General features: G+C 40.3%; 1 protein-coding gene across 2 annotated transcripts in view; it reads right to left on the bottom strand.

Moving 5' to 3' along the window:
- MEIS1 (Meis homeobox 1) overlaps positions 1-17,320 on the bottom strand; it is a 192,581-nt gene that overhangs the window by 92,400 nt on the left and 82,861 nt on the right. For both annotated transcript variants that reach the window (XM_082250164.1, XM_082250165.1), the window contains exon 8: positions 4,908-5,053. In XM_082250164.1, the coding sequence (XP_082106290.1) occupies positions 4,908-5,053 (146 nt within the window). The remainder of the gene's footprint in view (positions 1-4,907; positions 5,054-17,320) is intronic.

Below are 17,320 nucleotides of genomic sequence, written 5' to 3'. Positions count from 1 at the left end.
TTTTTCTTTAGCAAGACTGTTAAGCTTTATGTTAAAATCTGAGTATAACAATTTCGCACAGACCCATGTTAGGTGTTATTACTATATAGATTTGCTTTTTTTTTGGTCCTGTGTTACGATGAGTAAATCTTATCTAGACTAGTTACAAAATAAATAATCTGAATGCACATGTAATCCATTTACTTTTTGATAGAACAAAGTGCTCATGATCATAGTGCTGTAACTTCTACAATGCACTCAAACACTTGTGACTACCATGTTTCCCCGAAAATAAGCCCTACCCCGATAATAAGACCTAGAGTTATTTCTGGGGAGGGCTGCAATATAGTAAAGTCCTTGTAAAAATATATAACCTGTTTTGTAAAAAGATTATGGGTATGGTCATATACTAGAATTAAACAGCTGGATCTGCTCATGAGAAACTATGTTTTCAGGGTATTTTACTCAAATTAAAAATGTAAACATTGTAGAAGTAGGAAGCAGCCTGGCCACTGCACACCTCACCCGACCAGAGTGGTTAGCAGGTAAAAGCTGCCTTAGCTTGATTCCCCCAAGCCATGCCCGAACATGTTACGCCCTGCCTCTGGGGCTTAATCATGAACAAACCTTTCCCCAGCCTGCACCCTCACTAGTCAGTGGGACCTTGTTAGCCTGAGCATTTACCATAAACGTTGTTACAAAATCAAGAAAAGTGCATCAAAAGGCACTAATGATATTTGAACAAATTCCTAAGTCCAGTTTTACAGCAGCTACATTTCTCTAAACATATTCTATTCATAGGTATTACTCCAGCAACAGCACTTAATGACCATGTATAATCAGTTTCCCTGAGGTAGCTTATCACCTAATGTCCCTGCCAAAGTCATACACACAGAGTAGGGCTGGTTGGGGAGATTAAACCCATATAGGAGAGAACTGATATAAGTGCCTCAAAAATAACATCTCATGGAAACTGAACCCTGGGCTCTGTTGAATTTCAATGCAATGTGCTTTTAATATGGATTTGAGTTGCTTCTGGTCATTTCAAATTTATTGCAAGTGCATTCGACCTGCAGTTGACCTCCTTCTGACTTGCATCTGACCTGCTTTAAGCTGCTTTGCATTTCAGTAGACTTGTATAGAGAACCAGTCCTGAAGTGAACAAAAGCCGTCAACACAGGTCCTTACAATGCAAATGGCTTACTAACAGTGTATGTTTTCTCCACTAGCCTAGAGGGGCACAGCTGCATTCATTAGAAAAAACTCAATTAGCTCACATGTAAGCCCCCGGTCACACCCAAACCAACTTTGAGATCGTACGACTTCACTTGAAAGCGCACAATTCCAAAGCCCCATGTCAGTTCGACTTGACTGACATCTTGCTATTTTATGCTCAAGTCGCACCTGATATCAGTGGGACACCGAAAAGTCGGCATCGCACAGATTTGACCAGTTCTATTGCGCACAATAGAGTGCGACTTGTCATTCGATTTGGACCTGTCAAATTGCATGACAAGTTGCACTTGTGTGACGGGGACTAAATGTGTGAAGAGAGCGCACATACATGCACAGTTAAAGAGCCTTGAGGTCTAAAACTGGACACCGCTGGGCGGACCTGATTCCATTGGCAATTTCAGGATTATTTCTTTCTCCAGGTAAAAGGAATGTTCGAATATTTCATAGTATAGTTTCCAACATGGAGAAAAACTATACTATCCAATTATCTTTAGCAATGTTCAAATTATGATATCAAAATATCTAATGCTGGGCAATGGGCAGACGACATAAATGATGGGAATTCACCATCCAGGCAACCCCTTTGTATAAGATGCAGTAACATGAAACACTAGTCTTTTTACATATAACTCTTATAATGACCACAATATGCAATTACTAAATTAGATTATGATGCATATTAACAAGCAGAAAGATTAGAAAAGATGCTTATACAAATAGAAACATTTCTGTACTTAAGCAATATAAAGCACTGAATCACAGAGACCACTTTCTATGTGTGAATCGGGAATACCTGTACATAGAATGAACCACTCCGAACCTATTCAGACAATGAACTATGCTTTACTAGCCTCTGGAGAGCACACAGGAAGAAATTATTACACATTGTTGATTTCCTTTGGATGTAGGAAATGAGCGACATAACTCTCACTATGAACTTAAGTAAACATTTATCTAGTGATAGTAATGCAAATAAGTGTAGGGATTTTTATTACATGTGTTTAACTTCAGATTTATTATTATCATACAGCAAATTTTACCATGGATCTTTATCTGTCTAGTGGATGCATTACAAAGCAAACAGTGCCTAGATTTGTTCACATAATAAGTGGATACCATTCAAGCTTTCAGGAATGGAACGTTTTCTTTATAAGTGAGTTGTATCTTACAATGTTCATTTCGTTTCCACTTTTTAACAATACCCTGCATAAATCACTGATGTCACTGGTCCCCCATGTACTAAATGCTGATGTTGCATTCTGATGTGATTGAACGTTGGTTGTGTGACGTGTCTGGTAGGGATATAATTAGATGATGGCACTGTACATTAATTTGCTTTGGAGGCCAAGTTTGACACTAAACTGAGTACATTAGTTTAAACCCTAGATCTCCTTAAAAGACATAGAATACACAGGGACCCCTGCACAAAATTTCATAAGATATGATGTGGGGGCATGGTGTGGATACTTTGATGCCACTTTATACAGGTCACCGTGGATGAGGGGGTCTCCTGGAGAAAGCTTATTGGTAAGGATGAATATGCAGTTAGAACACCACCTGATCATAATTTGTAGACATAGCTCCTGTCCTTGTATCTCTTGAGAAAGCCTAAGCTTAATAGCCCCCTTGGCATGCATTGTGACATTCTGTAATTGGAAAAGCATAGATGATGCAGAGATCGGCCCATTGCTCTGGGACTAGGGACATGATATAGAGGGAAGCATAAAAGGAAATGCTAAAAAGCTGGTCATGTCATGTTGGTCAGTCATGGCAACCACCGTCTGCTGAAGTCCACCGATGTTATAAGGGAAGGAAGTACGGAAGTACAAGAAAGGTCTTCCTTCCCAGGTGCCATGTTTAGCAGGTATGGTAGGGGAGCACAAATATATATATATATATATATACAGTATCTCACAGAAGTGAGTAGACCCCTCACATTTTTGTAAATATTTTATTATATCTTTTCATGTGACAACACTGAAGGAATGACACTTTGTACAATGTAAAGTAGTGAGTGTACAGCTTGTATAACAGTGTAAATTTGCTGTCCCCTCAAAATAACTCAACACACAGCCATTAATGTCTAAATCGCTGGCAACAAAAGTGAGTACACCCCTAAGTCAAAATGTCCAAATTGGGCCCAATTAGCCATTTTCCCTCCCTGGTGTCATGTGAGTCATTAGTGTTAAAAGGTCTCAGGTGTGAATTGGGAGCAGGTGTGTTAAATGTGGTGTTATCACTCTCACTCTCTCATAGTGGTCACTGGAAGTTCAACATGGCACCTCATGGCAAATAACTCTCTGAGGATCTGAAAAAAGAATTGTTGCTCTACATAAAGATGGCCTAGGCTATAAAAAGATTGCCAAGACCCTGAACCTGAACTGCAGCACGGTGGTCAAGACCATACAGCGGCTTACCAGGACAGGTTCTACTCAGAACAGGCCTCGCTATGGTCGACCAAAGAAGTTGAGTGCACTTGCTCAGCGTCATATCCAGAGGTTGTCTTTGGGAAATAGATGTATGAGTGCTGCCAGCGATGCTGCAGAGGTTGAAGGGGTGGGGGTCAGCCTGTCAGTGCTCACACCATACTCTGCACAATGCATCAAATTGGTCTGCACAGCTGTCATCCCAGGAGGAAGCCTCTTCTAAAGATGATGCACAAGAAAGCCTGCAAACAGTTTGCTGAAGACAAGCAGGCTAAGGACCTGGTTTACTTGAACCATGTCCTGTGGTCTGATGAGACCAAGATAAACTTATTTGGTTCAGATGGTGTCAAGCGTGGCAACCAGGTGAGGAGTACAAAGACAAGTGTGTCTTGCCTGCAGTCAAGCCTGGTGGTGGGAGTGTCATGGTCTGGGGCTGCATAAGCGCTGCCGGCACTGAGGAGCTACAGTTCATTGAGGGAGCCATGAATGCCAACATGTACTGTGACATACTGAAGCAGAGCATGATCCCCTCCCTTCAGATACTGGGCCGCAGGGCAGTATTCCAACATGATAACAACCCCAAACACACCTCCAAGACGAGCACTGCCTTGCTAAAGAGGCTGAGGGTAAAGGTGATGGACTGGCAAAGCATGTCTTCAGACATAAACTCTATTGAGCATCTGTGGGGCATCCTCAAACAGAAGGTGGAGGAGCGCAAGGTCTCTAACATCCACCAGCTCCGTGATGTCGTCATGGAGGAGTGGAAGAGGACTCCAGTGGCCACCTTTGAAGCTCTGGTGAACTCCATGCCCAAGAGGGTTAAGGCAGTGTACTCACTTTTTTGCCAGCGGTTTAGACATTAATGGCTGTGTGTTGAGCTATTTTAAAGGGACAGCAAATTTACACTGTAATACAAGCTGTCAGTGCTGTCAGTGTTGTCACATGAAAAGGTATAATAAAATATTTACAAAAATGTGAGGGGTGTACTCACTTTTGTGAGATACTGCATATATACATGGCAGTGTATAGTTACCAATTATTCCTTCCACTTACAAACTTCACCATTAAAGAATATATTTTATAAATTCAGCCCTGAATCTGTCAGCATGCGTTTTCGTTTTAAATAAAAATGCCCACATAGTGAAAAGAATGACCATCTAACATCAGGTGTATTCTTGATTAATGATTTCTTTATAAAGCATCAGACTAGCTTGTGCAGTACAATACATATACTGATAAGTAAACAGCAGTGAGTGGGTGACTTACCGTTAGGTGTTGGAAAAGCCACGCCCTCATGATGTTTGTGGCCACTTTGGGAAAGATACCTCGCTTTTTATGACGTTTTTTATCTTTGTCTGGGTCATCATCATCCCCCGTACTCGGTGAGGCTACACTATTGTCCAACCCATCACCTGAGAAAAATTAGAAATATGAATAAATATGAAAATTAGTCAGTTAAAAGAGTATTGTAACATTAAATCCTCTACATCTAAAGACCACTGGGGGTACTTTAAATATTTAACCTGAATTGCACAGATGTGCCTATAATTTATGTGTGGAACACATGTGGAACTTCCAGTTGAAGACACCAGTGGGCTGCTAGGTTGAAAGTCATACTTCAAAACCATTTTGTATCTCTTTTTTTCTCTGAAAACTCCACCAGATGAGTTTGATTACATCATTTATTTTATAAAACACTGACCAAAACATAGTGCTGTAATTGCCATTTGGAGTATTTCCACTATATAGTGTGACAAACATTGGCAGCACTGCTGAAGAAAATGGAAACAGGAACATGATGCAAAATGAACTGAAAGGAGACTTCCTTCTATTTCTAACAATATCAAATAGAAAAAAAAAAAATGTATTTAACGGCACATGCAATACGGTGATGAACTAGCTCTGAGATTTTTATTTGGTGTGGTTAATACATGGTGGCAACGTTTCAAGAATGGCTTGATGAAGGAGGCTGTACTCCTCTGAAACAGCGCCACCAAGTATTATCCACACCCAATAAAAATCTCAGAGTGAGTTCATCACTATAAAACACGAGCCATTGACTTCATTTTGCTTCTATGAGTTAAGGGTAGGCATAGAGTTGGAGATCTCTTATGGTGAATGACAGCTGGTATAAAAGTTCACTTTTCTTACAAGAATCAGGGTACCCTACAAGGTTTTCCCCAACTCACATGGTGAATGGTTCATCTCTTTTCCCCATAAAAAAGGTAATGAACATTGCTCACAAAGAGAGTATGAAACATATTAGAAATCCCTCCATGCAATAAAAGTGCTTGTTTTTGCTCTGCTGTTAACCCATACATGGCCCAGGTATTAAAACCAATCTTTATGTGAATCTCTTCCATTTAATGGGCTACGTATAGACAGCCTCAGACAGAATATCTAAATATAGGCCACACGTGATCATTTGGTTCCAGTGTTAGTGGGCATAATGTCATATAATAGATTGTCATATAAATGTACGCATATTTTGAGTAGTTTATTAAATAATAACAAAATAAACTGTGCGCCAATACAGAATGTAAATCTACAGTTTATCCAAATGCTTGGATTCAGTACACAGGAAAAAACATCCAATCACTACGCAGGAACTCATACTCATCCAAAATCTATTAAAATATTAAATACATTGGAGAAATTTGAGAGCACCAATGCCAAAGAGCTTTTGCTATGTACTGATATTGCTCCTGAAATTGTCATATAAAACCAATTAATTAGCATCATGTGTCTGTGCCCACGTAATCTTTACAGTATGCAATGCAATTAATAAGAACATATGTAACATTTTATATCTATGATAAAAACGTATAGATTAAGGGCCCATTCCCCCCCAGTAGGTTCATATTAAGCTCTGTAAAACATGTGCATGCTAGCGCATGTCGGGTAGGGATGCTTCAATGCAATGCATCACGCTGTTTACTTGTAAATGTAAAGTGCTGTCGAAATTGTTAGCGCTATATAAATATCTGTAATAGATAATAATACATTTTCTTCAGCTATGCATCACAGAGAACTGTTGCTTGTTGCAACGTGCTGCATTACATTAAAGTGCAACCTGTCCTACTTTTTTTAGTTTACATCATCACAGCACATTGGGGTAAACTGAAACTTTTGGACAAAAGACTTTGTCTAGACACTGGGAGTGCATTGGGCAATGATGTCCAATGTGGTCTAATGAGGCTGTTCTGAACAAGCTCTAAGATATACTTTATTTTTAACATCTCAAGAAAATAAAAAGAAAGTGCAAATGATATGCAAATGACAGCCGGCTAGTAGACACATGGTTCGAGTTACTAGGTGGGAGTGAGAAAAATCTGAATCTATAGTCAAGATGGAATAGAACTACCCACAGTAATACTGAATATTTTTTTTTGGCTTAAAGGGACAAACAATTTGAAAATTGTTCTCAGAGAAATTTAAATATTGGACATGCAGTGCAGTATATTACCTGCAATATTGGCACATTTCTTTCAGAATATGCCCATAATTGTACTGAACTAAGTCTACATACACACTGAGATGCAGAGGGAGACATTCGTCAATAAAATTGCAGGTGTAGCATTGATTAAGGTTAAAGGGATTGTAAAGTCTCAAGATTTTTCACCTTAATGCATTACGTATTAAGGTGGAAAAACTTCTTTGTTGCAGCTGCCCCCAGATCCCCCCTTTTTCTTACCTAAGCCCATCCGTTCCAGTGATGTGCATGAGCCCAGCAGTTCCAGCTGTTTTCTCTGTCTTCACTGGATAAGTTGTTAGCAGTAGGAGCCATTGGCTCCCCCTGCTGTCAATCAAATCCAGTGACACGGGAGCAGGGGGCGGGGTGGAGGCCCACTGTCTATGTCAATGGATGCAGCAGCAGGACTCGGGAGCACGCTTGCACAGGTGCCCTCATGGAAACCGGCTCTCCGTGGGGGCACCCTAGAAGAGGAGGAGCCAGGAGCGACGCCAGGGCACCCCAGAAGAGGAGGTTCGGGGCTGCTCTGTGCAAAACACTTGCACAGAGCAGGTAAGTATAACATGTTTGTTATTTTTATAAAAACAAATCTGAACCTTTACAACCCCTTCAATATGTTACAGTTTGTTTACCTATTGTAAAAATTTGAAAGATTTATTGTAATGTCGCACTTCATGGAATAAATGTGTCCTATCACTTTGCACCTGTTGTTTTGTCATATTATGCCAAAGTGTGGAAGATTTTCTACACTGTCAAATTATGTAAAATAGGGGCAAATTTACCACAGATTTGCTAACTTGTTGCAATTTGCCTACTCTCAGAAAAGCATTCAAGAATTAATGTTGAGGTTATTTCACCTGTTTAAAAAGTGGTCCACATCACTATTAATTTACGACAGATTGTTGTGTTATTTATGCCTCAATCTAGTTCACAACACTTGTCATCAATGTTTCTAAAGGGGTAGATATTCGGTAGATATTGGTTGTAGCCAATTGCAAAACAGGAAGTGGTGCTGCACTCACAAATGTTCAGCCATAAAAAATAGGAACTGCGAATGCTTTGCATACATTTGCAGGATGCGACATTTAGAAATTGAGTGCAACTGTGTTCATCAATGTCCTTTGGAGTCTTCATTTGCCATGTTCAGGCAGAATTCTATCCTCTCTCCAAATGTTCTCATGGCAGGAGAGGCGACTGAAGCCAATGGCCATTTTGAATACAACATTTCTGCAGGCAAGAGGCAGCAACAGTCTCATGGATGACAAAGTCTGTATTAAGCAATTTATAGTCCAGTATACTTAAAGTGGAAGTATAGTCAAATACTAACTAAGCCTAAACCTTCCCCAACCCTCATTCTATACCTAGTCTAACTACCCTGCAAAGGAAAGAAGTCTATACTTACCTATGCTGAGGGTGCTCTGATATGGTCACATGACCTCTCCAGAAGCCGGCTTCAGTGAAGGGGAGAGATCGCAGACAAAGGCTGCAGAGCCTGTGCGGTGGAGTCACCCAGAGGCTTACAATGGGGCATCCGTTCTCAGCTGTCCCTCCTCTTCACTGAAGCTTACGCTGGGAGTTGATCATGTCATACAGATCCTTTCTTAGAATAGGTTAAGGCTTAGAGGGTATTTGACTGGAATTCCACTTCAAAAACGTAGATATTAAAGTAAACACTACCCCAGACTTATTTGTTCCCTTTTGGTTTGCAAAATTAACAATTAACAATTAAAAGTGTTTTGTTATATCTGTTCATTCAGCCCATTCAGACTAGCGCGACTTGTCAGCCTGACAAGTCGCGATAGGTCGCGGTCCATTGAGTAGTACAGGACCCGTTTTAATAGGAGCGACACAAGTCGCTCCGACTTAGAAAAAGGGTCCTGTACTACTTTTGGGCGACCTGGGAGCGACTTGCATAGACTTCCATTATGTGAAGTCCCTGCAAGTCGCGCCGAAGTCGCAGTGCACAGCGGTGCACGCGACTTCATAGGTCGCCCCCCGAAGTCGGATCGCCTCAGTGTGAACCGGCTAGTGAAAAAGTTACTTTGTGTATTTTGCCAGAAATCTTGTGAGCCAGTAACTTCCTGTGCTGTCTGCCTGTGCACATGGAGGGGTTATGAATATGAGGAGGGGGAGATTAGATAGGGAGAGGTCTGTGTTCTTTGCAATCCATCAGAAAAAAAGTAGGCAAGCTGACACCATGTGCTTAAGAATTCAGGGCTGTGTTACCATATCAAAAAGGAATGTAGGAACACACTATATTTCTGGCGTACCAACAGCTATTTTTTCTGTACTTGCAGTGTATATAAAGGGATAAAACCTGGAAAAATGTGCATATATTGCAGATTTGTTTAAGTGGTTGAAACCCCTTATTGGTGTACACTTTAGAGTTAATAAAACCCCATATATAAAGTGAAGTTCTGCCTCAGGTGATACACAGAGATGAAACAAATTTTACCTGTAGTCCTCTCTCCTCTAAAGTCATTCAAAGTACAGAATTTACACAGCCTTTCTTAGCTCAAGTAGGTGGGGGGCAAGGATCTGAGGTCTCACACTGCACATCATAGAGCAGGGAGCTGAGTGTAATCTAAGACCAGGTGCAGCGAAAGGACACTCATAACCCATACAGTTCTGTATGGAGACATGCACAGCTGAGGATTTCAATCACCTGTTGTGTGCTGGGGGAGTGCAACCATATCCCAAGATTGCTTGATGTCAGCATAGGCTGTCTTAACTGACTTATGTAAATAGCAAAGGACTGACAGAAATCACACTTGGTGCTCTATGTTGAGGCAAGTATCCTATCGAAGGATATGCTTTGTTCATTTTTCATTTGAGGGGTTTACAACCACTTTAAATGTTACTAGTATGCTTCGCTAGTTAGTAACTATATACTGTGTGAGCCCTCATAAAATGCAAAACTTCGGGAGAGGATACAGGATTTATGGATAAATACATAAAGAAACAAACTACATACATGTAATAATGAGTTCTCAAAGCAATCTTTCTAAAGTTTTTTTTTTTTTTTAAGCCATAGAAAGTAAAAGAAACTAAAAGTGTTTATACAGTATACATTCATCATCTAATATTTACTTTAGGCAAATACTTAACAAAAAAGAAAAATAGGTTGAAGTTCCTATAAGATCACACAAGAACAATGTGGTTGGATGCTCTAGTAGTCTAGTGAAACCATAACAATGGCATTCATAAAGTGACTAGTTCCTCCAACCTGAGCTGTTTATGTTGGAATTTTCCTATTCTTTTCTCTAAAACCATGAAAATCTAAAACTGCATCAGAGAGGCAAAGAGCCGTAGAAGCAAATCATCTGCATTTAACATTTCAATGAGCCAATCTACTTTATATGCTAAGAGGAGCTATTTGAAAAGAAACACACATTTGTTGATTAAACAGCAAAATATTTTTTTCTCTAATTTACTTTCTTCCTTTTTTTTTTCACCCTGAAATCCTACAGCGTACGTTTCAAGATCCAGCACAATTTTAGAATTAGAATATATAAATTCCACACTTTAAATATAGTAATAATACAAAGGGCAATTGATTATTTATGAAAATATCCACTACCAACTGAAAGCGATGACTTTTTATTAAGCTTTGTGCATCAATAGATAATCAAGGCCTTAAAACAGCCTGAGCTTCCCATTACCTCAGGCAAAAGAATTCCTGAAAGCATGCCTTAAGGGCACCTGAATTATATACTCCATTAGGAGAGGGAAGCCTTTCTGCATTCCATGTAGAACACTCACCAGAAGCTTTCCTGTTTATTTCTGCTTTATGAAAGCAGAAGCATTAAGCACAGAATTTTGTAAGTGAAGACTTATGTAAATACAATGAAGAAAACCTTTCAAGCTGCAGCCAGATCCCCTCCTTCCATCTCTGGCAATGACCTATCCCAAATAAAAGGTTTCTGTTACATCATTAGGTCAAGCCAAAAACAGCCCAGGCTTAATACATAGTTTGTTCTTCCTACTGTTTTTAGGCAAATACAGCTACTTTGCTCCCATCTGGGAGGGAAATTACACTGCTGAGTCGTAATCTAAGACAAGATTTTCATTGGAAGCAAATGCTGAGAATCCAGTGTAAATACTGATGCGTGTTCAGAAAAGCCTAAAACAATAAACCTTGCTCTTGTCCAACGCGACTTAGAGAAACACAGCGAAGAAAAAGCAAACAGCGAGGAGGCATATTTTGTCAAGAAATGTTTTGATAATTTGAGATTGTTAGATTAGGGGCTTGAGGCATCACCACTCCTTCTCTTATCCACAGCCTGCTAATGCTTAAATCCGGCTTTGCAGATATCAGTAAATGTGCAATACTACTATTGCTTACTCAGTGCGGCCATAATACTGGGCAAGTACTGCATCCCATTAAAATAGCATTTACTTCCTTTTTATATTGTTTTCACCCACTTCAGACTGATTCCATGCTTGGTCTACACTGGAGGCCAAGTTGATGGTGGCTGGCAAATGATAGTAAAACAGAGAAAGGCAAAAAAAAAAGAAAAACTTTTTCTGCATTAGTCGATGCCTTACAGAGACGTCAGAGCCTACTCACTTTGGTTGGTGGAACTAACATTTACTGGCAAAATAACCTCTCGTGACATACAATGAACATCCACATGAAAATAAAACCTGTTCACCCATCACATAAGCAAGAAAATCGTTTAGAATCCAACCCGATCAACCATAACTTTATGACCACCCAGCTAATAATGCCACAAAAATAAGCCTAACCCATCAAGGGAAGGAAGACATGACCTCTGAAGGTAGGCTGTGTTATCTAGCACCAAGCTGTCAGGTGCAGGTCATTTAAGTCCTGTAAGTTGCAAGGTGGGGTCTCCATTGATCTGACTTGTTTTTCCAGCACATCCCAGAGATGCTCAATTGGATTGAGAACTGGAGAATTTGTAGGCCAAGTCAACGCTTCAAACTCGTTGTTGTGTATCTCAAACCATTCTTGAATCCTTTTTGCAGTGTGGCAGTGCACATTATCCTGCTGAAAGCAGCCACTGCCATCAGGGAATACTGTTTCCATGAAGGGGTATACTTGGTCAGGAACAATGTATAAATAGGTAGTATGTGACAAGTAACATCCACATGAATGGCAGGGCCCAAGGTTTCACAGCAGAACATTGCCCAAAGCATCACACTGCCTCTGCCAGCTTGCCTTCTTCCCATAGTGTATCCTGGAGCCATCTCTTCCCCAGGTAAGTGTTACACACACACCCAGCCATCCACAGGATGTAAAAGAAAAAGTGATTCTTCAATTTAGGCAACCTTCTTCCATTTCTCTTTGGTCCAGCTTGGATGCTCATGTGCCCATTGTAAGTGCTGTTGGCTGGGGAGTCAGCATGAGGGAGGTCCATAACTGGTCTGCATCTACGTAGTAACATATACAACAAACTGCTATGCCTATTTTTTCTGCTTTCAACACATGAACTTCATGAATATGTTTACTTACTGCCTAATATATCCCACTGACTGAAAAAGTTACGCTAATTGATGTATGTTATGGTTTTAATTCAAAAGAAAACATTTTCAAAAAGTATTATTCTGAATGGATCATATGTTGCAAGTACAAAACTTTTCCGCTTTAATGTAAGAACTATTTTTGTTGCTTTAATGTGTTATTTATCATGAGAATATTGATCTCAGAGTACCAGAAGATTATTTTCTTACTCGTGATGGGAATGCACTGGTATTATTATTATACAAGATTTATATAGCGCCAACAGTTTGCACAGCACTGTTCAATATAAGGGAGACAGTTACAATACAATCTAGTACAAGAGAGTTAGGCCAGCCATACATGGAGCAAATTTTATTTGATTCCCTCATCAACACAGATAGTGTTGATGCGGAAAACCCTCCTGCTGGGCCATTGTCTTCTTCCAGTGAGGGAGCAAGGGAGGGCGGAGGAAGCAGTAATTATTGCTAGTGGCTAAAGCAAGCTGCTAGCGATAATCGTAGGTAAACCTTGGTATGCTGGTTGTACCCAAGCTGATCGATCAATCAACTTGGTACATTCAGCCTGCTCATACACTGTTCGAATCTCGACCGGTTCCTGCTGAACCAGCCGAAATACAAACCATGTATGGCCTGCCTTAGGATGGCCCTGCTCAGCTTACAATGTTCAGGACAAGCCAGTCAAACTCTCCAAAGGCAGTTACGTATTGGCCTATGTGGGTTCCATTACCAGAGAATTGGCAGATATCTTCCATACGCCACAATCAGCGGGGCAGGTGACCTGATGCAATTATCACTCTCCATACAGTATGACACTTTCAATAGACTGCAATGAAATGGGCCATATCATGCACACTGTCAGCCTCTAATAATTATAAGCAATGCCAGTGATTATAGGCAATGCCTGAAACTTTTGATTTGCATACAAATGTATAGAGCAGGGGCAGCATAATGCATCAGGCATAGGAACTATCCTGCATCTCTGTACAGCTTGTACAGGACACTATTTGTTATGCTCAAGCACAATGAATTTTTGTATGCTGTTATCCTCATTGTAACCTGGAGGTGTAGTGAAACAACAACCACACTGTAGCAGCCAGAAACCACATTTGCAAAGCGAGAGAGAGCGAGAGAAAGAGAGAGAAAGGGGGGAAATGTCAGAGGCTTCATTCCTGGATTTGACTTCCCCTGCTGCCAAATGAAGGCAAATTATGAAGGCAAACTGAAAAGGTGGAAATAATCACAAAAATGATGCTAGTCCATAAACAGGCGTACAGCCTCATTAGTATAACAGTAGGCTCCACTGGGTGATTTCTACTCGATTTGCTGATGCCATGAGGAAGTGCCACAGGGCAACTTTGGCCAGCTGCTAATGGATTTTGACAGCTTCTTAGCAACTAGTGCTAGCCACGGTGTGGCGTTTGCTAGTGACAGAAACTGAAAATGTCATATTATCTGCCCATGTGTCATGGAGTCTGTGTGGCAATTAACTAGCAGGCCAGTGACTGAGAGGCCAGAGGCTCTTAAAAATGGCCTGTGGCAATTCTGGACACAGTAAGCTCATCTTCTGCATTTGCCTTGCCCATATGCAACATTACAATGCACAGATCCGGCTGGCTCTACCTTTGTCTGAATCCCTGATGAGCTGGGTGTATTCAGATCTCGCCTCTGCAGAGAGAAGTCTCAGTAGCAGTCACTTAAGGCACTGCATGGCATTATCAGTGAAGTTAAAAGTAATCTGTCTTGATATGATTGTTTGAAATAGCCCTTTAATTGGCAATACCTGATTTTCTGTTTTTGAACACTGCCTCCGAAAGGTGCTAGCTATTTTTCTGCTTTCGCAAATTAGTCTAAAAGGATTTAGGATCACTGAAGCAGACTCATTGCCTGTCAAATTGCTCGGAGCACTAGAACTCTGCACAGCAACTAGACACTATTTAAAAAACATCGAGACTATAACAAGCAGGAGAAGAGCTGGCCTTCCTTGTTTCAGCTCCCAAGCTATCAAAACCATCCAGAGTGTGTCAAACTGTCAAACCTTTCAGCGGGACCATTTGCTCTTTCAAATGATATTTAGGAATTATTTTGCAGAATTTTATAGGCCGTGATCTAGAGCAAGAGGCCGAGTCACAAAGAAAGGAATTCACCTCTGCAAGTTTGTAGGTTGACAATTTCTTAAGAGACCCCAGCCTATATCCACAGAGTAATGGAGGTGACCTGTGCCACCTCCCTTGCTGTCAGGGGGCTCAGATTTCAAACAAGCTCAAATCAAATGTCCCATAGTTGCCTATTTAAGCACACCCAGGCATTTAGACCATGCTATCTTGTTCCTTTCAAGAAGGGATAAAGCAGCATTTATAGTATTCAGGCCATTCAATGGGTCAAACTGGCCATGTCAGCAGGGGTCCTTCTCATGCAGGTCAAAGCTTCCCCTCCTCCAGCAACCTTCCTTCCCACAGTCCATTGGTATTTAGAGGAGGGCAGAATAAACCTCTAACAAAAATATCCAGGTCATGACAAACGTTTTCAGTATTTTCTTATCAGATCATAGAACAGTGTGTTCTAACAAGATTATTTAGGCCACAATATATTAAATCTGCTTAGCCCATCTTGAATATAAAAGTTTACTCCATATTGTAAAAGCTAAAGTCTTAAATTTGAGTGATGCCAAATTATTTAAAAAGCACAACCAGAAATATATGTTAAATATGCTTTTATAAATGTGTAAGCATTTATAAATGCACCAGCATGCAGACATAGGCTACACATAAACAGAATAATATTGTTTACTGATGTGAAACATGTGATAAAATCACAAAAAGTCGTGCAAAGTTCTGTGTTTGGCCTGTCAGAGATTTGTGCTTAACGCAAGCAGGTTCCCTTTTTTCTTCCTATCCCCAGCAGCATATTTTTACCTTAATTTTGCTCCTCTGCCATTCTGTTCAGCCATGTGTAAGCTTAAATTGGACTTCCATACTTCCTGTTGGCTTAATGAAACAGTCGGAGAGGGAAAGAAATGAGAGTATACTGTATTTGCTGGTAAACAAAAAATCTGCTACTTTGCCTTGCATGGGCTAAGCACAGTTTACTTTAAGATGATATTGGACTTTTCTGGCTGTTTAGGGTTGAATCGAAAATAGTCATATGTCTCTGGGCAGTCTCTTTCCTCCAAACAAGCCTTGATCAACCACTCTGATCTGATCAGCTGGTTTGGAATTTTCCCAGACAATCTCTTTTGTTCGCTGCCTGGAAAATCTGGTGATGGAGATGTCTTTCTACCCTTCTACACCCTCATCCCAGTACACAGGCATAAACAAGCACGCTAGGCCACCATGGTTATATGAAAAGATCGTTTGGTGGTCAGATCGTGTCTGGACAATTGGCCCCAATCCAATGTCTATGGGCATTTACACACATAGACAGATAACCTATTGATAGTCAAAGAAGAGGAAAGAAATGTCTATTGCTGTCACGTTCACACTGGACCTACTGCAAGTCTGGAACCTGACGTGAGTCCCCAGATCATGCACAGGGACAAAATTGCTTCTATATGCACCATTAGTGAGTTTCTAAGTATACTGGCATCATATACAGACTAATTTAAATTGTATAGGTCTGTCAACATTTCTAAACCAAGATCAAATAAAAGTTGTGATTTAAAAAAAAAAACTTTTTTAAACCAGAATATTTATCATAAGCAAAACATTGCACATGATACCACTAAAATAATAATAGCTAAACTAATATAGCAAATCATACGGAAAAAAAACAAGAAAGAGAGGTTGGTTTATGCAGATAGGATAAGAAGGAGTTTTAAAACTTGTAAGGAAAGTGCCAGGCAGGAGCAATTCCTTGGAGGACCATTAACATACTGAGGGCATTTTTATAAGGCATTGTAAAAGGAGCTTAAAACTTGTAAAGAGTAATGTGTTAAAGAGTTAAGTGGTGCACAGTCATTTTCACCATGGAAAAAAAAAAAAAAAATGGGTCACTTTGTTAGGGGGCCCCTTGCTTTAGGACATGCACAGCTGCAGAGGCACAATAAAGCACATATGACTACATAAACCCAGGCTTAATGGTCACAGCAAAGCATAATGGACTGGACTAGGAGCAGATTAATTTATTCCCATATAACACCATGAAACACATTCTTTATCGATAAGCAAAATAAATAAATAATCTTTTATATACTGTGCATGTTATTTCTCTGATTTCTTGATGTTTTGCCAGTGCGTGATGCATTTAAAAATAATTATAATGGGAACAATTTAATTATTTTTAGGAATATTTTTCTTCTTTGATAATGGGCTGGTTTATGTTGAGTGAAAGCAGAAATGTCTTTATTACCCATGGTAAGCAATATTTGTCTAACTTACCAAATGGGTGCAGTGCACATAGTGCACATAGGCCAGTTTCCCTGTGCTTAGTATGTATATAACCCCACAAAAGAAATATAAAGGCTCCCACTGCTGACCTCTCCTTCTGAAGAGCTAGTTACCTGGCCATCATGCTGACTCTCCTGCTTCAGCCTGGGTTCACACTATTGTGATGCGGAAACCAGTGCGATTCCAGTGTTAATGACACCCCCAGATCAGTTCGCAGATCGCAGTGGGAACTGTGAATTCGGACAGGAATCGGATCACATGGGTGTGAACACCCATGCGATCCGATTCCAGTGCAGTGGAAAAAAAAGGTTCCTACAACATTTTCGTGCAAATGCAATGCG

The sequence above is a fragment of the Pelophylax lessonae genome, assembly GCF_965119305.1.
Source record: "Pelophylax lessonae genome assembly, chromosome: 3".
Classification (NCBI taxonomy): domain Eukaryota; kingdom Metazoa; phylum Chordata; class Amphibia; order Anura; family Ranidae; genus Pelophylax; species Pelophylax lessonae.
This window is presented reverse-complemented; position numbering and strand designations above follow the sequence as displayed.